Below are 22863 nucleotides of genomic sequence, written 5' to 3'. Positions count from 1 at the left end.
CTGACATTGTTGATGTAATTTTAATATGTTTTAGTATTTTAACTTTTGTATGTTTTCAAGTATGATTTTGAGTTTTTTCCTCAACTAAGTGATGTTTGATTTTTATGTAATGAATAATTAAATTATTTAACCTGAAGTACCCACATCAAATTACTAATGAACCCATAACATCCATATCAATCTGCAAAGGTTGCAAAGTAAGTATAGTTACATCATTCACAATCCTTGTGATATTTCCTTTCAGCCTTACTGTACCACATTGGTTTTTAGTAGCTATAGTGACTGGAAAAGAAGTAGCTGTACACTGCGCTTTTGGCTTCCAACTTTCACTATGTACTGTGTTTCAGCAAAAATTAGGGCACTCTGGATCCCAGATCAATGTCCACTAACTAATGAAAGCCAATTTTCAATATGCACATCTATTGTGAGGCAGCAGCTAAAGTACCACTTTAACAGCTCCTTTATTCCACCATCCCGTGGCTCATAAACTGCATCTTAATAAGCCTGCATGTAAGTGCACTAAAAGATGACCTTCACATAGGAAGAATAGCACTGTCGACCAGAGCAACTTTCTTCAGCAATGTAAGCTTTGTTTCCCCCTGCCATGTTGCTTTGTGACTTACACATTAACCTGATAACTACAAGAAGTTGAGTTATATTCAGAATCTCAGTCAAAATATATATCAAGTAGCAACTTCTCCTTTCTGTAGTTTGGAACACAACACACATTTGTCTCACTTTACAGGTCAGAGACCCAAAGGGACGCCATCCATCTGAGCCCAGCTTATTCTTACCAAATCATTCTAATAGTACCTTCAATCTAAAGCAGGGGTGGCTAACTTATAGATCTCCAGATGTTGTCCTAGCCAATGATCAGCAATGTTGGGAGCTGTCATCCAGCAACATCTAGAGCAACACAAGTTCCCCAGATGTGATCTAAAGACCACTTTATGGAATGATATTGTAGTATATGGAGTATGTGAAGAATGGTTAATTTGCCATGAATATACAGGCTGGCTGATAAGTGTAACAGCTGTTCAACTGATAAACTTGCAGCAGACACTCTTGTCACAGTTTATCACAAAATAAAACACACAGTGCAGGATTCAACTTATGAAGACTTCCACTTACACAATGGGGTTTCATCCCATGCCCCTGTGCCCCCTGAAATTGACTCAGGGAGGGGATCAGGAGAGCTCCCAGAATGGGGTGGGTGGGAGAGGTGATTGTTCCATCTGACAAGCCAAAATGCCTGCACTGATGGAACAATCAGAAGAGTGCATTGTTGGATTCCCCATCTGGTTTCAAGTTCATTTCTATGACAGATTCATGTTCATTTCCATGCCAGATTTGAACAGATTATGCACTCCTTATGCAACTCACTATGGTCAGAGCCTACAGACAGACAAACATAGAGCTCAATACTTTATAGCAATATGGAAGGATTTTTGCAAGAACCTATTTTCATAGGCAAAAAAATATTGGCATTTGTCTTAAGTATTTACAAAACCGGTTAGGGAGAGATGGCAGTCCCAATGAGTTTGTTCTTCATCCTGCCTTTCCCTGGGCCCATTTGAGCATTCTTCCTCAAGTAAAGTATTGGGACCCTTTCTTGATAGTTGTAAGGAGGAATAAAAAGAAGTTTAAGGTGGTTGTTTAAAAAGTGATGACCGCCATTTTTTTCTTTATGGAGGCTATTGTTGCATGCATCTCTCTGAAGCCATTTATCTTTTATCATTTGCTCTTTAGGAGGGCATCTTTCACTTTTCATTTTTACCTATTTTACAAAAAGTAATATGCTGGCTTTGTAACATCCCCCTGCTGCATGCTGTAATATATCTATTGACTTGGCTTAAGGGGCAGCTGAAACTAATGAATTTGCACCAACTGGCAGCTAAGGAGAAAAGTGTAATAGACGGTCCCTATAAATTCTGCATATGCATATAGTGATTCATAGATTTTGTCTTTCCATGGGAACTGGTTCCCTTTGTTCTCAACGTTTACCTATGTCAGGCTTTCACAACTGGATGACTAGGTATTTGCTTTGTATAGTTTTTAAACACTTCTGTCTCTTCTGCAACTATTTTAAACTGCTTTTATTATACAGTATTTGGTACATTGCCTTGGGACATACATGTAAGGCAAGTAATAAATACTACAAATAATACATATAAGCTGTCAGGCATAAGAACTGTGGTAACATCAGCCACCAAACCCAAACCCATACCCTGAAGTAGCTTCCTTTTGTATTCTTCAAAAGGATTAGGCCACACAATCCAAACAAACAGGAGAACAAGGAAAGAAGAAGCATATGAATGTCACTCAGAGACTGACAGGAATGGGATTTTACATCCTACAAAACCATGTGTGCAAATTAGAGTTTATTATGTCAAAATAAATTTCAACAAGCTTGGAACCTATTGGTTGCTCATCTTTAGGGATAAATTGCTCAAAAACATAGTGAGCCTGAAACAGCCACATTCTATTGTGATACTCTTTTCAGAGAGACACTCTTATCTCTAAGGCATCAAAATACAAAGGAACCTATAAATCAAGGTTTTGCCAGTGACTTGAATAGAATGTAGATTGCTCTCATAAAGTGGTTATTTATGTAGTCTGGCAATGTAATGTGTCTGAAGTTCTCATACAAAAAAGTATATGAAAGCTAAGTATAATGACTGCAGCTGTGTGGCTTTTTGTTTTTTGTGTTTTTTTAATAACATGCCTCCAGATTCTCCAACTCAGTAGTTTACTCTGGCCCAGCATATTTCTTTGTGGAAAAATTAAGAAGTAGCTCTCTTATTTCCCCCTAAATGTGTTTCATGACATCCTATGTAAAATTGACATCATGGCTAAGCTGTAAATTATTCCCATTTCTTTAGAATATCCTCATAGCAATCTCTCGAGTTCATTTGGTGATGAGTCTGGGACTATTTAGTAAAGTAGGTTCTAATATTTATCACACTGTTTTAACTTTCACAGATTAAAGAACATCTTGCAAAAGGACAGAGGACACTGGCAGGTGAAGGAATGTCCCAGGTGACAAAGACCCTTCTGGATTTAACTCAGAGGAAGAATTTGTATGCCGGGGATCTCTTGGTTTCTGTGGAAATTCTCAGAAATGTTACAGATACATTTAAAAGAGCAAGCTACATTCCAGCTTCTGATGGGGTCCAGGTAAGCGAAACTAGTAGTAGAGCATAGCTAAGTTGCCATAGCTAAGTAAGTAGAATGTTCTTGGCATCTCCAGTTAAAATGATCTCTGGTAAGGAGAGCAGCTGCCTGAGACCTTAGAGAGCTACTTCCGCTGAGAGGACCAAACACTGGACTAGATCACTCTTCTCCAATATGGTACCCTCCATCTGTTGTGGACTACAACTCCCATCTGCCCCAGATAGCATGACCAGTGCAGGAGAGGAGAGCTCAGCTTTGGCAGTTACGTGAAATCTGTTTCTGCATTCCACATTCTGTTTTTACGTTCACTATGTAGTGAATGGCCACTAGGATTAAAGGCACGACAGTTTTCATTATTGCTGGCATGTAATATTTGATAGGAAATTGATGCTCTGTAATTGGCATACCTGCCTTCAATACAGACTCGATTGGTTGCAAAGCCAGCACAATTAATTGTTTTGTCACACTGAGCTATGAGATAGCTGGAAATGCACCACCTCCTGAACATATGTGCTGATTCAGAAAGTCTTTGTATCAGGCATTTAGGCTGCAGGAAAAGCAAACATAACAATGGCAACATCGTTAATTTGACACCGTATATCCTAGGTACTTCAATCTGATAAAGCCACATCCTAATTAGTGTTAAAAGAGAAGACAACAAAGGCTGCTTTAACTCAACTCTACAGTCAGACCCAGACAGAGAGGATAGTAGTTTTGCTCATCCTTAAAATAAAATTTAAAAACCCACTGTGGGCAGCATGAGAAGAATTTAAGATAAGCCCCAAAGCTTCTCTTTTCCAACGTTCTGTTTCCTGCAGTGGCCAATGAGATGCCAGTGGGAAGCTCACAAACAGGCACATGAAGGCAATAGCCTTCTCACACTGTTCTTCTCTGGTGACTGGTATTCAGAGGCGCGCTGCCTCTGATCTTGCCAGTGGCGCAAAACCATCCTGAATAGTAGCCACCGAGAGCCATTTCTTGAATATATTTAGCTAATCACAATAGACATAATCTTTCTTAAGCACACCTCCTGTATCAAAACCTAAAGCAGAATATTAAGTAGTAAGAATAGCCATGAACACTGGTGTCTGGTGGTCCCAGATATAACCTAAAGGCACATGAGACCACCAACTTGCTGAAATTAAGCAGGTCTGGATCTAGTCAATTGTGTGCACGGGTGATTGCTTGGGAACCATATGTACACCACCTTGGGTCTCATGATGGAAGAAAGGGAGGGTATTAATTTAAGGGAATAAATAAATAAAATGACCACCCATCAAGCTTTTCAGAATGGATCGTGCAACTGTCTTCTAGGACAATAAATTATTTTAATTAGATGATAGCAGTGTGACTTTAATTGAAGTCTATGAGAGGAAAGAACTTCATGCAGGCTAGTAACTTTGCATATATGGACTGCATTTTTCTGGGTTTCCTGTACCAAAATTTTCCTTTAAAAAAAAATTTGCATGTCCATCCAGCACAGAATTGACATTATTCTGGCCATTTTCTGTAGTTTTAGATTTCATCTTGAACTACTGTCATTAAGAGTTTACAGCTTTTTAAGTAAGTAAGAAAGTACCCTCCCCCCTCAATACCTCCTTGATGCAAACTTTCTTTCTACAATGGCAAAGAAATTACACTGCAGGGGCAAATACAGATGTGCTGGTTTATTTACGCATGGCTGGATGCAGGATTGCATGTTCTTTACCCACAACTCCTCAAACCCTGCCTGAAGACAGCTGATATCTTGATGCTGACCTTCATGATAAACCCAGGATCTGAAACCATACAAATATGAACACATTTGCAGTGTTGTTTCTGCAGCACCCTACTATATCCCAAAGTCAAATGTTGAGCATGCATTTAACACTGGCCCACACTTGTGGTCTGTTTTTGTTTTTCTGACAAAGAATCTTAGAGTTGGAAGGGATCCTGGGGGTCATCTAGTCCAACCCCTGCAATGCAGGAATCTCAGCTAGAGCATCCATGACAGATGGCCCCCCAGCCTGTTTAAAAACCTCCAAAGGAGGAGAGTCCACCACCTCTTGTGGGAGTCTGTTCCACTGCTGAACAGCTCTTACTGTCAGAAAGTTTTTCAAAACGTTTAGTTGGACTCTCCTTTCTTGCAACCTGAAGACTTTGGTCTGAGTCCTACCCTCCAGAGCAGGGGAAAACAAGCATGCTCCCTCCTCCATGTGACAGCCCTTAAGATATTTGAAGATGACTATCATATCTCTTCTCAGTCTCATCTTTTCCAGGCTAAACATACCCAGCTCCTTCAAGCGCTCCTCATAAGGCTTAGTTTCCAGGCCCTTGATCATCTTGGTTGCCCTGCTCTGCACCCATCCCAGCTTTTCAACATCCTTCTTAAATTGTGGTGCCCAGAATTGCACACAGTATTCCAAGTGTGGTCTGACTAAGGCAGAATAGAGTGGTTCTATTACTTCCCTTGATCTGGACACTATACTTCTGTTGATGCAGCCTAGAATAGCATTACCTATTCATGTGTCTCAGCTTGCTAAGCACCTATACTTGAGGCATAAACTGAAAAAAAGAGACAGAAAACAGATGTTGCTGTAAATTGACTCTGGCTGTAGGATGTTTCCATCATCTGCTGCAGAACTTTCATTAATGATTCATGGAAAAGTGAAGAGTTAAAGTCAACCAGGTTGCTTAGGCTCTTACCCTGCTTTTTTTTTAAAAAAAATGCATCAAATGTTCATAGAAACACAGCAGCCTAGATCTTAAGTTCCCATGAGCTGAACTCTGCTCACATTCTTGCATATGGGGGGGGGAGAGCGCAATTATTTTTTTTGCAATTATCTGTTCCATCTTGTAGCCCCTATATAGTGTGGGGTGGCAGCACAGGGGCAAGAAAAAGGTCAGGGGATCTTTTTCAGCCAGAACTCACTAGAACTCAGTTCCAGCACCTCTCAGGTGGGTTCCATTGCCATTATAAAGAGAACAAGGGAGGCGTTCATGGTGAGTTCCAGCACCTCTTTTTCTAGAAAAATAGCACTGAGAAAAGTGCAATGAAAATCCTCTTTCCCACTTCCACATGCAGAAAGTGCATATGAACAGAAGGGAAGCTTAAGATTGAAGCCAGAGTTAGTTAGTTAGTTAGTTAGTTAGTTAGTTAGTTAGTTAGTTAGTTTCCAGTATATATATTTTCCATCATTTGTTATGAAAGTAATCACAATATTCATAATAGAATAATATTTATGAGAATGTGAAATCAACAGTAAAATAATGACACAAATACAGTGGTGCCCTGCAAGACGAATGCCTCGCAAGACGAAAAACTCGCTAGATGAAAGGGTTTTGTGGTTTTTGAGCTGCTTCGCAAGACAAATTTCCCTATGGGCTTGCTTCGCAAGACGAAAACGTCTTGCGTTTTTTGCAAGTTTGTTTCCTTTTTCTTAACACCGTTAATACAGTTGCGACTTGACTTCGAGGAGGAACTCATAGAACGCGGTGTGGTAGCCTTTTTTGAGGTTCTTGGTGATTTTTGAAGCTTTTCCAAAACTTTTCCGACACCGTGCTTCGCAAGACGAAAAATTCGCTAGGCGAAAAAACTTGCAGAACGAATTAATTTCGTCTTGCGAGGCACCACTGTATGCGAATCTAAAACAATTACCTTTGATCAAACAACAAATAATCATCACAGGCCATTTTCATACTTCAGAAGGCCTAGCAGAATAAGAATCTTGTCAGCTGGTGATGAAAATTAGCTAACATAGGTGCCAACCTAATCTCAGGAGGAAATGCTGTTAATCAAAGTTGTTGCTTTAATTATAAACCTTTCTCTCTCTTTAAAAATTCTACACATGCTTTAAGCATTTACATTTATTGTCCTTTAAGCAGTTAGGCACACTTTTATTAATTCAGTTACAAATACAATGCATTTGCACACACAAGAGATTTTAGCTTGCAAACTTCCTGACAAGTTACTGGAAACGTTTCTTAGTGGTATGTTATGCCTTTATATATCTGTAGTAAATGTTATTTTAAAATTGTAGCACAGTTCTCATAAAATTGGTGTGGATGGTCTATTCATGAGGATTTTGGATAACAATCAGAAGATATTCCTTATCTGGGGCAACCATGATTTCATGGTTCTTTGATCTAATCCCGAGAAAGGTTAGATCAGTCTGGGGATCAATATCTCTTACTGTGCTTTTTGCTTTCATCATGAGTTGATGAAGGAGACCAGCATATTGTACTGTAGTAGAGTTGTCAAGAGTGGTTCTGATTGGGATGCCTTCTGCATTTACGACAATAGTTCCAATAACTCCTTTATGTGGCTGGATCCTCTTTAAAGTTTCTTCTACCTCTGCCACTGCTCAGCTGGGAAGGGTCAAAGGCCTCCATTTTTTAAACATCTTGAGAGTTGTACCAAACGTCTGAGTGCCCAAGCAATGCCTGAAATTGATTTGAATAAATCTGCTAAATATTTAATTGAAGTCACAAAGCATTTGCTTTGTACCAGTCTAGTTTGTCTTAATTCTTTGCAAACAATTATAATGTATTATTAAAACATGTTGCAACTCGGGTGTTAAAAAGGAGCAACCTGAGTGGTCCACCAGCTTTTCAGGCCTGAAATTTGAGAAAGTATCATGAAGAGAATAAAATGGTGGCCTTGATAAGTGTGGCTAGTCAAAATTTGCAGCCGCAACTAAATACCTATTTTCATAGATAGTATGGTGAGGCTGAAAGAGAAGACGCGTACCCAAAAAACCGAGTACAAGATAGAGTTTGGATCTGAGGCCCAAATACCAAGCCATATATTTGACTCCACATAGCATCCCAAAGCATCAGTCTAGCAGAAAGCAAAATGCTAAAGCTGAGAGATAATACACCTATTGTCCACCTCTTCTCACCCCACCACACACCACTTCCCCAACTGCCTTTCTTTGTAAAGTTTCAATCCTCTGCATAGTTGCATCAGAGTAAGTCCCATTGAATTCTGTGGGATTTTTTTTTTCTGAATAGACCTTCACAGGATTGCGGTCCATCCCATCTCACTCTTCTTTTCTCTTTATCCAGACCCACCAGGAAACAAGTTTTCCTTGCTTCTCTTTTGATTCTTCCTTTGACTCATCCACTCTCTTCCTGTCAACCCTGCTCAACCAAGAGCTGGAGTAAAAATGTATGAGCCTAGCGGCGCCATCCAGTGTTCCCCTGGATGGCTTTTGGCAGAATCAGATTCTCTAAACTGGAATCTAGCCCAGAATTCATCAGATTCCAGCATATCTCTTTAGAAACAGGCCCCAGAACAACTGCTATGTTTCTAGTATGTCCTGCAATGCACATTGATTACATCATGACATTAAGTTGATTCATAACACTTTGCAGTCTTTGGATATGTGCAAGGAGTTCACAATATATATACACGAAGCATGCTAAGTATTTAAGGATCTCACCATAGGGAAGGTGAACTATGTCAGCAATGGCACACATAAATGTTTGTGGGCCATGCCAGGTCTTGCATGTGTGTGGTGAGGTTGCATATTTGAGGTTCAGAGATGTTGGCATTGCAGGTACCAAAGTCTCTGAAGTAGCATGCACATCAGTGATGGTGTCAGGCCTTGACATGGCACAAACTTCCACAAAGGTAATCATAATAATAATAAATTTCTATTTATACCCCACCCTTCCCAGTTTAAAAACCGGGCTCAGGGCGGCTAACAGCAAATATAAAACATTGATTAAAATGTGACTTTAAAACAGCATAAAACAGCATAGAATACAACATAAAATGAGCATTAATATCAATAAAATTCAAAAATTCAAGGGTCATTGGGGGGGTACCCCAGTCAGTAGACATTGAATGATCACCAGGGCTAACTGGCCAAGCTGGTCCTACAAGGGCCAGCAAGGATGTGTGTGAGTAAGAATTTAAATGTGGGGTCCCAGAAAGGGTTTCTTCATAGAAGAGGAAAGGGAAAAGGAAATAGAGGATCAGGCTAATTCAAATTGTAGGCCAGGTGGAATAGTTCTGTCTTACAGGCCCTGCGGAAGGAGATCAAGTCTGGTAAAGTCAAAATACAAAAGCCCACTAAACTCTTAACAATTTGCACTTTACTGAAAAAAATCTTTCAGATCCATTCTGACTTGTTTGCTGTAGTTGATACAGGCCCAGTAGAGGTATCTTTGGCCCCAGCTTTTCCAGTGATAATGGATTCTTTCCCATTTGTACAACCCAAGAATGTGAAGGGATCCTTGGAGAGCTACCACATGTGTGCTAGATCGTTGCCCTTCCTGTCTCATTAAATAGGCCACTGGGGAACTGGCCAAGGAGGTAAAGGGAATGGTCAGTGCCTCCTTACAGCAAGTCAGGATCCTAGTATGCCTGAAGGAGGCAGTGTTAAGACCTCTATTGAAAAATCCTTCCCTGAATCCCACCACATTGGATAATTATCAGCAGTTTCCAGCACTGCATTTCTGGGCTAGGTTACTAGAGCATGTGGTGAAGTCCCATCTCCAGGGGTTTCGAGATGAGATGGATTATCTAGACCCATTTCACTCTAGTTTCAAGCCTGGTTGTGGGACAGAAGTCTTTGGTCACCTAGGTGGACGACTTGCACCAGGAATTGGACAAGGGGTGTGTGTCCCTATTGGATCTGCTGGACCTTTCAGCGGCTTTCGTTACCATCACCCACAGTATCCTCTCCATCTGATCCTTGAGCTCTCCCAAGGCCTATAAGCAAATCCACAATGGATTTCTCCCATGTAGACTGCATGCAAACATTCAAGTGGAAATATCCAGAGGAGGGACACGCAAGCCTAGTGGAATAATTCCACTGTCCACCCATGAATAGTGCCTACCCACAATGAATATTATTCAGACAGGGCCTCTCATTTAGTACCATGAGTGCCCTAAAAAGGTAAAGGGGCCCAGCCATTAGGTCCAGTCATTGCTGACTCTGGGGTTGCAGCGCTCATCTCACTTTGTTGGCTGAGGGAGCCAGCGTACAGCTTCTGGGTCATGTGGCCAGCATGACTAAGCCGCTTCTGGCGAACCAGAGCAGCGCACGGAAACGCCGTTTACCTTCCCGCAGGAGTGGTACCTATTTATCTACTTGCACTTTGACGTGCTTTCGAACTGCTAGGTTGGCAGGAGCAGGGACCGAGCAATGGGAGCAAACCCCGTCGCAGGGATTCGAACCGCCGACCTTCTGATTGGCAAGTACTAGGCTCTGTGGTTTAACCCACAGTGCCACCCACGTCCCTAGGTGCTGCAAAATTCTTAATAGGAGAGAAAACAACACCAGCATTTCAAAATATGAGGGGGTGGAGAACAATAAATGTACCACTAATTCTGTTTTTAGAGCTTGTTGGCTTAAAATCACATTGCTTTTTAGATGTTTTGCATTGTGCTAATAAGACATTTAAAGCTAAATTAAAATCAATAAGGCTCTCTGGACATTTTTAACACGAAAGCCTTTCCTTGTGGCCTTTAATTAACCTTTTAGAAGTATGGACACATTTAGGAGATGTCTGTGTTAGCCTTGTAATCTTTTATGCTTCCAGAGGTGTTGGGAAGGGAATAATTATAGAAATGAAGTTATCTCTTTAGGGAGGAATATTGTAGGTTAAGCTCCTTCTCATCTCATATTCACACTCTGTTTTATAATGGGCTATATATTACTGCTGTTCCAGTGATGCAGTGTAGGATATTAGAGGGGTGTGTTACATATTTGCTGGCAAATATATTGGGGATCTGATTCATCAGATCCCCAATGTAAATTAAATGAAGAGTTCCCCCACTGCTTGATATTGAAGACTGGATCGAGTCTTTAGAATTGTCTTTCCCGTTTCTAATTAGTCAGTGTAGTAATTTTTGCACTTGTGAATTTTCTAATTAAGGGTTTATTCACATTATGATGCCACTTAATGGCTTTCCAGCAATTTCGGAGAAGGGTTTTAACTCAGTTGTGGAGCACATGCAGGGCACACAGAATGTCATAGGTTCAGTCCCTGGCATCTCCAGGTATGGCTGATAATGGTCCCCTGCCTGAAATCAGTGTACACAGCACCAAGCTAAATGGAACAATGGTTTGGCATAATATACAGCAACCTCCTATAGCCTATGTTCAGGAAAGGCCTCTTTGTTACCTGTTTTAAATCACCCTATAGCCCAAATTCAACCAACATTCAACTGGCATCAAGTCCATCAAAACCTTCATTATGTGAAATCCTCACCCCAGTTCAATCCCCTCTAAAAATAAGTTATGAAGACAGGTGTTTGATATGAAATGTAATGGTAGTATATTAATAGACAATCCACAGTGTGTGGTGTGTCAGTTGCAGAAATAGGCAAGGTGAACACCACAATGTACTAAGAGATTTTGTTATTAAAGTTTTGGCAACAATTGGTTTAGCTGCCATGTTGCTATGAATATATATAATTAATGGAATTAACACTGACAAACATTAAGTATGTTTAGACATAACTGCGGTGCAGAACTGGTTTTTTGAGTGGTTTTATGTGTCTTCTGTAGAAGTAGGGTACTACAGTGGTACCTCGGGTTACGTATGCTTCAAGTTACATACACTTCAGGTTATAGACTCCGCTAACCCAGAAATAGTGCTTCAGGTTAAGAACTTTGCTTCAGGATAAGAACAGAAATTGGGCTCCGGTGGCGCGGCGTCAGCAGGAGGCCCCATTAGCTAAAGTGGTGCTTCAGGTTAAGAACAGTTTCAGGTTAAGAACGGACCTCCGGAACGAATTAAGTACCGGGTACTTAACCCGAGGTACCATTGTATGCACATACCAAGATTATATTGGTAGTGATGAAGTATTTAAACTCTTCTCTGCAGTAATATGCATTATGAATGATTACTTGGAAACAAATTCCAGGGTGTTCAAAGAGAGTCAGTGATCTTTAGCATGTGCTTAGGAGAGGACCTCCATTATGGCATAATCTGGAGCTGCTTTCATGATGTAGTTGTGAAAGTGAAAACCTTTCCCCCACACTTATAATCAAGTGTGAAAGATTGGTGTGTGTGTGTTTGATCATATGAATTTTAACTTTAATTAGCCACTGTGCAAAGTCACTGAGTGATGTGAAAAGCTTTCCTCCCCATGTGGAGATGTAAAATATGGAAGACAGAAAGGTTAGTATTTTAAATATTTATTCGCACAATGCAGAAGGGACGTGCTTCAGCCTCCAAAGAGTATTCAGGATTTGAGCACAGATTTATTTGTGGTTTGGCACTCTCACGTCACATTCGCAACAACGGGTCTAGACACAAGATGAGCAGACTATGCCCTGGCTTTGAAAACTTAGATTTATTTCGACAGCTAATATTTGGAATGCCAGCATGCCATAATTTCTGAAGAACTGAGGGCTAGATTATGCATCACAAACATTGAGTTTGTGTGCTTAACTCTTCCTACATCTGCCTCCCTCCCATAGCTTCTCCCTCCAGATCCTGTTAATCTACTTGGATTTATGGGTGTATGTATGTTATGTCACAGGGAAAAATGGACCCAGGCAGCAGATGAGGGAAAAAAGAGGCAGGTGGAAGAAAGGTTAAGACCCTTCTATCCACCACTTCCCCACCCCTAGGAAATCATGTTTACCCCGACATTGCTTTGCAGCCATTTGGCAGAAACCCAGGTTCCCATATGTCTTGTTCAACCCTTAATGACACCTGTTATGAGCGTCAGTACAATGTGTGGCATCACCTTAAGCAGCTATCCTACTACTGCTGTCATCTGTTACTCCTTCACCTCTCCTCCCTTACTTTTAAATTGTTTTGCCATTGACAATGTGGGGGTAGCATGGGGAGTCTCTCCACTTTCTGTGAGCAAGGGGGTCCTTCCTCAGAGTGAGGCATTATGGGTAAGGTGGTCCTGGAGAGTGCCTGTGCCACTGCCACTTTGTCGGGGCAACTAGAAATTCTCTTTACAGATTAGTTGAAGTTATTTTAGTATTTTTAGCTCTCTTTCTCTCTTTTTAATAAGCATTTCTAGCTGCTGGGGTAAAGCTACAGCATTGCAAGCACTCTCCTGGTCACCTCAGCTATAAGACCTTGCCCTTAGAAAGATACATGACGATGAAATGGGCACTTTGCAGAACACTTTGACAGGAGTCTTTCTCAGATGGGTGGTGGCTGCAGGAGTGGCCAGCCATGATCATCATGATCATCATCATTTTTTATTTGTATGCCACCTTTCCACAGTTTAAAAACAATGCTCAAGGCAGCTTGCAGCATAACAAGATTTACGTAATTACAAAAGTCGCAAACAATAAATAAACCACATTAAAAAATACGCAACCAAATGGGAAACAATTTCCACATAAATCAAAAGCTAAAACTAAGAATACAGCATTAATGTCACAGTTTAAAATGACCTAGGTAAAAAATAACAGCAATTTAAACAAAAAACAAAACAAAACGGAGCCCACTCCTCCCAGCAGCAGTGGCGGCAGCAGTCCTTTATAGAGGCCATCAGGCCCCGCCCTAGGCCAGGTGTTGAGTGGCAGGACTGGTTCCCTCAGGCACTGAGCAGCGGAGTAATGTTGCATTAATTTGCTGTTCCCCAGCTCCCACTGCTGAGGCAGTTGTCTCATTTCATCTCATGATAGGGCCAGCCCTGTCTAGCAACATCTATTTTCATTTTGAAAAGGTGATTGGAACAGAAGGAATATAGAATGAATATATTGTGTTCACGTTTGGTTAAGCACAGTGCAAAAAGCAGTACAGTTTGGCTTCTTTTGGACCTTGGATCAATCCGAAGGCCTGCATTTTAAAATGTAAATAGTAACAGGATAATTGACAGACTGTGGATAAACCTGGATTACTTATAAAAAAAAAGTTATCGAAACTGAGCCCAACTTTTACAGCTAAAGATAGAAGTGGTATAAATAGACTGAAGTATTGATTGTGGTTAAAAATAGAGTTTTGAGAATAACTTGAAAGAAACCAATTGACAGAAAATGTGTTATTTAAAAGCCACCTAGTACAATCCTAGATGTGGACTGTCCAAGATGTGATTCATGTAAATATATTCCAGTAAGCAGGCTATAGAAACTAATAACTTAAGCTCAAAAAGGTTGAGAAAAGTATCTTTTTATATTTCAGTTTCTACTTCTGACAGAAAAAAGTGTGTAATGGCATTTACAAGGCTGAAACTTTTAATTGGTTTACCGGGTAGAATAGGATTGTGCTGCATAGGTTTGGCTTATTCATTATTGGCAGGCAATGTTAATTAATGAGACAAAATTTCTGAAGAAACGATTCAGGGACACAATTGTTTGCTCTTGTAGTTAAGACCATTTTGGTACTGGCCACATAACAGGGAATGAAAGACAAAATAAGAAAAATGGCCTTTCTTCAACAATGGATTGCAACTTTTGCTTAACAGATGGTAGCTTTTCTTAACACTTTAGAAAGGCCTGCATGGTTGTGATAACATGTGAACTGATTGCCATAGCTGGCAACCTCACTAGTCCATACAGTTCAATATACAAGTTTGTGTCCTCCATCTGTTAAAAAAATCATTTTTGATAAGGGGATTTTTTAAAAAAACATACTGATTTTGAAATGTATGCAATGCATTATAATCCCATACATCTGCGGGATGGGATAAATGATAAATTTGCTTCCTAGAAAATCTCTCTCATGTGAGCATTTCTGTTACCACAGATGCTCATATTCTATCTTTAAGGTAACTGCAGCAGCCAACAGAATTTAAAATGACCAATGGAAACAAAATGTCCCTGATAAGTTCATTTGAGTATTGACAGAAGTATACTGATACAGGTGAAAGCCAAAAGAAATCACAAACCCACAACTGTTATTTTTTACTTGGGCAGGGGTAGCCAACATGGTACCCTCCAGAGGTTTTAGACTCCAACTTCCATCAACCCCAACCAGCATGTCCATTAGTCAGGGATGATGGGAGTTGTAGTCCACAACGTCTGAAGAGCAGAACATGTGCTACTGCCAACAGAGGGGGACTCTCCGTTACCATGTTTCAGCTGCAAGCCTTATATAAAGTAGCATCATACATACTACAAAGTTTTTACTGCATTGCATGCTGTATATTTCTGTTATATAAGCTCATTGTCTTCTTGAACTTTCAGAACTTCTTTCAAATAGTTAGTAACCTTCTGGATGAAGAGAACAAAGAGAAATGGGAAGATGCGCAGCAGGTAAATTTGTATAGATTTACCAGTCATTTGCTGTTGGAAACTTTCCCCCTTACCTGACCTAGAGAGAATGACATTACTTGTGTGCATTATTTAAGTGGTTATTTATCATTGGATTAAAACAGGCAAATTGTTTAGAACTGAATGCTTGTCCGAACAAATAGGTTTTCAATACCCACACACACTTGGAAAAGGAAGGTGCTTGTTGGACCACATTAGAGAGAGCATTCCAAGCTTTTGGTGCGCCTACCTTTCTTACAGGTGATGAGACAGAGAGCAGGGCATCTCTACCAAACTCATGGTTTGAACAGAGAGAAAGTAGTTCTTCAGCATTAAAGGTTAATGCCATGACTTTAAATTGAACTTGGCAATAAATAGATAACCAATATACATGACCTAAGTTCCCATTGTCTGTTTTGGCAGGAGATTCTGGACTTACGAAAGAAAGACCTTCATATAGCACATAGTTAATCTTAGGAACTTTGTTTCTGCAGGACGGGTGGAGAACACTATCTTAGATGGGGATTAGACAAATTCATGGAGGTTAAGGTGATCAATAGCTATTATTCATAATGTATATATTTCAGGCATTATAGGTTCAGAGGCAGCATGCCTTTGAATTTCAGCTGTTGGGAAACAACAGTGGGAGAGGGATGCTGTGCCCTTGACCCTGCTTAGTGGGCTTCCAATAGGCAACTGATGGGCCACTGTGGGAAGCAGGATGTTAAGACTAAGTGGGCATTTATTCTGATCCAGCAAGGCTGCTCCTATGTAGTCACGCAGTCTGTGAAAATACATTTGCCAAGAGCATCCCTGTTTTACCCCAGCGTTGATAAAAATATGTTCAAATATAATTCCAAAGAATCCGACTCCTCCTCACATTTTAAAAGCTATAGCAGCCATTCATACAAGTATGTGTACATTGTGTGTGCACATGCAGACAACCTTCACAACTGCATAAACTGCATGCATTTGAAATAGATATTCTTATTTTATCAAGCTTTGTACGGCTGCTGTTTTATTAATGCTGTTTTTGAAGCTGTTTCTTAATGTCATGGTGATGTATGTATATTTTAACATTTTATTCTACTTTTGCTGCAAGTTGCCCTGGATGCCCTTAACAGGTAGAAGGAAAAGGCATAAGCTTTCAGTAAATAAATAAATCCCTGCCAAAAAGTTAGGACATTTGTTCTATCAAATGGACTACGGAGCGGTATCTTTCTCAGATTCAAAGCTGCACAGTTAGTCATGTCACATCCAGGAAATCATGTCGTATCCAGGAAAGAAAATAGGACGAGACTCTCCTAGGTTTGCACATATTTAATTCAGAGTGCTTGAAAGAAAACAGAATGAGATTGCTTAGCTGGAAACAGCTCGCTTCCAACAAGTTGCCATTGTTTAGATTAGGTAAAATATTCATTGTGTATTATAAACCATACATGCATATTTTATGACCCATGAGATGATGAACTTAACATGAAGACTTTCAAAAGTCCTTCCATAGGATTAACCAGGTTAGGATGCTGTGTGTGTGTGTGTGTGTGTGTGTGTGTGTGTGTGTGTGTTTCTGTTTTGGTGGAGAGGGGGATAGTCTAAAACTGCAGCACATTTTCTTGGGGTTGGGTGGGAGTGGATCAACAACTGAGCAAGAACAATTGGTACTGCTGTAGATTTTCACATGGGAAAAGGCACTTTTCTAAATTCTCCCACAACTAGCAAAAGCAGCAAAAGCCCTGCCATGTAAAGTCAGCCCAAAGTAGACATTTTAAATAATCATAATTATTATCATCATTTTTAATTTTTATTTACGGAAAAACGGTAACCCTCCCAGACTGCAGCAAATCGTGGATAAAATAAAGAAATCAAAGGGATGCATCGCAAGGAATGCCCATCCTTTATGTTTCCTGCAAAGTTGTGCTTTGTTGGCAGTGTTGCTCAGGCCTTCGCCACAGATGCAAACAGGGGCACGGCTCTGAGAGGTGTCTGGCATCATCATCATCATCATCCATGGAGAGAAGGCTTTACACTTTGCTAAAACTGCCCACCCCATGGTTGCTCTATGCAGATGGGAGAGATCAAAGCTCCTCTATCTTGATGCTTGAGTACACATGATGTAACCTAAAGGTTAAAATAAAGCTTGCCTTTTAATCACATGTCACTGATATACCGATTTCAACCTGATAACAGTTTCCGATTCTGATAGTTTTGTTATGCTGGACATGCATGTGTTACATTAGTCCCATTGTGTGTGACCGTTCGTTTGTTTTGAGGTCTTGTAGTAATTGTGTGCCTGACCTTCATTTTTTAGATCTATCCAGGCTCGATAGAACTAATGCAGGTGATTGAAGATTTTATACACATTGTTGGAATGGGGATGATGGACTTTCAGAATTCATACTTAATGACTGGAAATGTAGGTAAGAAATAGGAATTTCTTTTATCATATATACTTATATGTGATATGTTGTAAAAGTATGCATTGTATAAATACTGCTTCTCTCACACATACAACCCAGATCCACCCTCACTTCCAAACCTACCTTTTGCTGTTAATCATTGTACAATATATGCGTCATATTCCTGGTGGGATCTTCTTAGAAAGTAGGTATGGTTCTTAGGAAGTAAAATCTTGCATTTTATTGGAAACCAGGTTGCCACACTTTTATTCACAACAATAGATTCCGCAGCATTTCCAATCCTGTTACAATGCTGTGGTGGCCGCTTTGCATCGCTGAAAAATAAGATATTCATCATCAAAAGTGAGAGCACCAATCTGCATAGATTTGCACATACTAATTTACAGGTATACATGAAAATTGAAAATAATTACTAGAATTAAAATTTCACCGAAGGTGAGCCCAATCCATTTCCTATTCAAGTCAGCCTCCACCTTAAAAAAACCAACACCTTACACTAATTTGCATATCACCCAAATCAGTTCTTGTTAAATTAATTACAGCCCAGATGATCCAGATCTTGCTCCACACACAGTTTCTCTTAAATTCATCCAGATCTCTTCCATTATTCAATCTTCATATCATCAGCTTCCGTAAATCAAATTGAATTCAAAGTAAATAGAAGGCGCATTGCAATTCCATTCAGAAGAAGGATTCTTACTATGAACTGAGGGAGCTGGTGGGTGATTTGTTTGTCTTTCTCCCTATCCCAATTCTTTTACCTGCAAAGGCAAAATGTCAGCTGACCTGCACCACGCAAATCAGAATCTCAATGCCTGGCAGGAGGAAGGAGGCCGTTTCCATCTATTTCCTGAAACCAGGGCCATTTTAAGCATATCTGGCACCATGGTGCAAAGCTCCCTCCAGCGCTCCCCCCCCCCCGGTTTCCCAGAGTTGTCCACCTTTTTTTAGGGAGGATGGTGCTGCCAGTGAGGCTGGAGGAGGCGGGCAGCAGCTGGAGGGCAACTCCTCCGGCAGGGAAGAGGCGGAGGCTGGACACAGCAGCACCCCCCCCCCGGCTCAGCTGACCGCTTTGTGCCGTGGTGGCCACGGCAGAAGGTGGCTCCGGGCGTGATGCTGCATGGCGGAGGCAGGCAAGGGCGGTGAGCTGATGCTGGGAGGTGCCGCGTCCAGCCTCCGCCTCTTCCCTGGCGCCACTAGCCTCTCTGGGTAAGACGCCCCTGCCTGAAACATTGTCCCTGGAAAGAAAGTCAAAATGATGTGGCTTTATTTCCCAGAGCAAGCACTAAGATTTCAGTTTTGCATAGTCCATTAGTGTCTGACCAACAACTGACAGGTGGCCCATGAAAGGTGCCCCCCCAACCTGCACAGAACTGGAATAGACTGGATATGCTTATCTAGCACATATATAACATTATCGCAAAAGAAGGTGTCCCCCTACCCCCAACGCAAGCTAAAACACTTCACACACTGGTGCCAACCTATTTTGACATTTATAAATCAAATTGACATTATCTGAGAAGTTGTAATTGGGTGGTTTCCTGTGTTTGAGCTACATTTGAAATTTTAGAATGAGGCACATTAATTTTTAAAATGTCACATAGAAGTGACTTTAATTTAAGGGATACTCCAGCTCAGCGGCGTAGCGTGGGTTGTCAGCACCCGGGGCAAGGCAAGTAATTTGCGCCCCCTAACCCGGGGCAAGGCAAGTTATTTGCACCCCCTAACCCCTAACCTGCCGAGTCAGGTGATCTGAGGTGAGTTGCCGCTGGCGCTGCCGCCCAAACGACGCCGCTTGCCCGGAGGAGGAGGAGGGCAGAGAGGCGAGGAAAATGCAACATGGCCCAGCTGCTGCAGCAGCAGCGGCAGCAGCGGGGCTGTGAGGAGGAGCTGCCTGGCGCGCCCTCCGTGGCTCTGACGTGCGGGGACCGTGGCGAGCGCTGAGAGCCGCTGCCAGCTCGTCGGTTCCGCGAGACATGGGGCTCTGCTACAGCCTGTGCCCAAGGCTCTTCAGCGACTCCGGAGGCGGCGAGCGTACCCCCCCAGATGTTGCACCCAGTGCGGCCGGCCCCCCTTGCACCCCCACGCTACTCCACTGCTCCAGCTGCTCTCTTTTCATCACAGAGCCCCAGTTTCACTTCAATATCAATCAGTGCTTAATAATCACATCCCAGGTTGGGTGTGCCTGAATCAGTGTTCCTGCCACTGGGCTGGAATAATTTACACTCCTTACGCATGTATCCCCTAAACATTTACTGCTATGCTAAATGTAACTCTAAGGTGCTAAACCATTACTTATGGAAATATGCATTCCTCCCCTCAAAGTCAATAATAGGCCTGCCACTTCAGGTTTCATTTAATTTTATCTCAGCAAACAGGAAAATAAATAAATAAATCAGTTTGGAGGGAGGATAACAACAGCCCTTGGCCTAATTTTATGTAGCCTTTGATGAGGAGGGCTCAAATGGGGACAAAGAAGGTAGAGGAGAAGCTGGAGTGTATGGGGCAATGGAAGGAAGGAGTGAACCTCATTCAAGCAAAGAGTTCAGCCCTCTGGCAGGCCCCCCTCAGAGAGCCTGGTACATGGGGAGAAAAAGAGAGTGAGAGAGGTGGCAAAGAGCAGAGTAGGTGCCCAGATTTGGGTGCCCAGTGGCACGTGTGCACAACATGATGTCATGATACCATGTGCAGGTGTGCTGGCACTGCAGTGGCAACTGGGCCGGGGCCCCCACCTCTGCCACGCGGCCTCTGTTGCAGCCCACATGGCCTGTGGAGATGGCACTCCGCTGCACAACCCCCACCGTTGCAACCAGGCCAAGGTCTCCACCACGAGGCCTCCACTGAGGCCACAGATGCACCCTGGAAGCATGGCTATGGCCACAGCAGGCCCCAACAGAGGCCTTGCAGCGGAGGTGGAGGTCCCAGCCCAGTCACTGCTGCCAGGGGTGAACGAAGGCTAACTGACACCCGGGGCAGGGCAAACTGCCGGCTGTGCACACGTTGCGCTGCTATGTATGACGCATGTGTGGCGTTGCTACGTAGAGCACATGTGTGGCGTTGCTACGTAGAGCGCATGCATGCAACACCCTGCATGCGTTGTACATAGCGGTTTGCCGCTGGTGCCGCCCAAGCGCCGTATGGATGGTGGTGGTATCCTCTGCTTGCGGCTGCAGACATGAAGAGAGCATCCTCCACATGCCGCTGCGGTAGTGGCGTGATGGCTGCTCGTGCTGCCACACCTGGGGGCAACGGGGCAAGCACCCCGCAAGGTGCCTTCTTGTCACCCCTCCAGACATGGCACCTGAGACGCACTGCCTCCCCCCTTGTGACACCCCTGGCTGCCGCAGCACCAGAGAGCCAGCGGAGGTAAGGCAGCAGGTGGCAGACTGAGGCCAAGGAGTATGTGCATGTGCAACATGGTGGCTGGGCACCCACAGTAGAAATTTTGTGGGTGCCCAGGCATCCAGGGCACTCCAGAGATGGCAAGAGAGAGGGTTGCCTCAGAGAGAGGGAGGGACAGGGCAGTGCCCACTTTTGGTTGTGGCTTTCTCCACTGTCAGCTCTTCCCTTGCATACTTCAGGCATGAAGCCCACAACAAGATTGCAAGACCTTCTGAACTACTGTAACCAGCCTGCACAATTGAAGGAGACCCTGTCTGGCAGCCTAAGAGTAGTGGTATTCAGTTATGTCCTTTATGGCCACATGCAAGCAACATTGCACCTGTGATCAAGGGGTCTCTATCCAGTGCTGCATGGTGTGTCATAAGTGGAGCTAGCAAGGAGTCCACACCCTGGCCTACAAACAGTATTCCCACCTAATGACTGTGTGAACTGGACCTATGCTTCTCCTGGAGATAGCGTGAAAATGCTGATTGTAGGAACAAGCATATCCGTGTTGGGAGGTGGATGCAGCCAGCATGATTTGCCACAATAAATTTGCACACTCGCAGAAGCCTTTTCGCAATGGAATTTGAACTTGGTGCAAATAGCTTCACTGTCTTTTATTAGGTGTTTGGGTTTGGTTTGGTCTTTTAAAGAAAAACAAAATAGCCTGCATATCGCATACTGTGGATATTTCCATACATCATTGCAGTAGTGTAGCAAATGAAGAAGGCTTTGCTGCCACAGCCTTTCCCTGTGTGCTCTGACAATCCTGCAGACATGAGGAGCAACTGCTTCGGGACTTAGAATGCCCTTGAATGGATGTCTGAGGTTAATAGAATCAATAAGTAGTAGCAGAATCTGAGAGGCTAAACAAAAGGAAAGGAAATGGTTATTAAAGATACTGCACCTAGCAACAAGTCCAATCATATAAAACGCTTCAGTGGTGCTAAAAGAGCAGAAGTCTGCTCTTATACCTACCAATCAGAGGTCGTTCAGGAAGAGTGAAATTGGCACTGAAAAACACTATTCATAATTTTCAGAAGGTCAGCAAAATCAATTTTGAGGCAAATACTGTTCTGAAAGTACTGATTATGACAGAATAACAAGAGGTGAGAAGCTGCGTCTCTGGGCATAAAGAAAATAATGTGGGAGAGATGAGAGCAGGTTGCTTAAACAGCTGTAGCTAAAATGCTGATACACTTAACATGCATATTCACAATAATTGCCTGCAGGAATGAAGTGTGAATTTGCAGAACGTCTGAAAACTTAACAGCAAATTTATTGCTTTGTCAGTTATTTACACTTACGCTTTAAAAACAATAATTACTACTACTTTTAGAAGTAGACATGACAGAATATATGTGGCATGTTTGTGATGTAGTAGCTAGAGTGGTGGACTAGGGCCTTGGGAGAACAGAGCTCAAATCTCCATCCATCCATGCAGTTCATTGGGAGCCCTTGGGCCAATCATCATTTCTAAGCCTAAATTACCTACCTCACAGGGTTGTTGTGAGAATAAAAATGGGGAGAGGAGAACCATGTATACTATATTAAGCCCTTGGGGGCAGGGGAAGTTGGATATAAATGTGGTAGGAGCGGTAGTAATTTAATTAAAATACTTTTGTTGAGACATAGTCCAGCCAAAGCTAGGCATACACTCAGAAAACTCTCAGATGGATTGTGCTCTTAGGTACCAGAGCATTATTTGTACAATAAATGACCAT

General features: G+C 42.2%; 1 protein-coding gene and 1 pseudogene across 6 annotated transcripts in view; one reads left to right on the top strand and one right to left on the bottom strand.

The window, feature by feature from the left end:
• ADGRB3 (adhesion G protein-coupled receptor B3) overlaps positions 1-22863 on the top strand; it is a 458060-nt gene that overhangs the window by 205804 nt on the left and 229393 nt on the right. For all 5 annotated transcript variants that reach the window (XM_082218223.1, XM_082218224.1, XM_082218222.1 and 2 more), the window contains 3 exons: positions 2983-3177; positions 15273-15341; positions 17647-17755. In XM_082218223.1, the coding sequence (XP_082074349.1) occupies positions 2983-3177; positions 15273-15341; positions 17647-17755 (373 nt within the window). The remainder of the gene's footprint in view (positions 1-2982; positions 3178-15272; positions 15342-17646; positions 17756-22863) is intronic.
• Positions 7050-9917, bottom strand: LOC309528685 (dynein light chain roadblock-type 2 pseudogene; annotated as a pseudogene). Its single transcript has 2 exons — positions 9827-9917; positions 7050-7513 (listed from the first exon to the last, which is right to left on the bottom strand). The product of its transcript is annotated as a dynein light chain roadblock-type 2 pseudogene (transcript).

Source organism: Podarcis vaucheri, assembly GCF_965113315.1.
Source record: "Podarcis vaucheri genome assembly, chromosome: 3".
Classification (NCBI taxonomy): Eukaryota; Metazoa; Chordata; class Lepidosauria; order Squamata; family Lacertidae; genus Podarcis; species Podarcis vaucheri.
The sequence above is the reverse complement of the archived record's forward strand: the minus strand, read 5'-3'. Positions and strand labels throughout refer to the sequence as shown.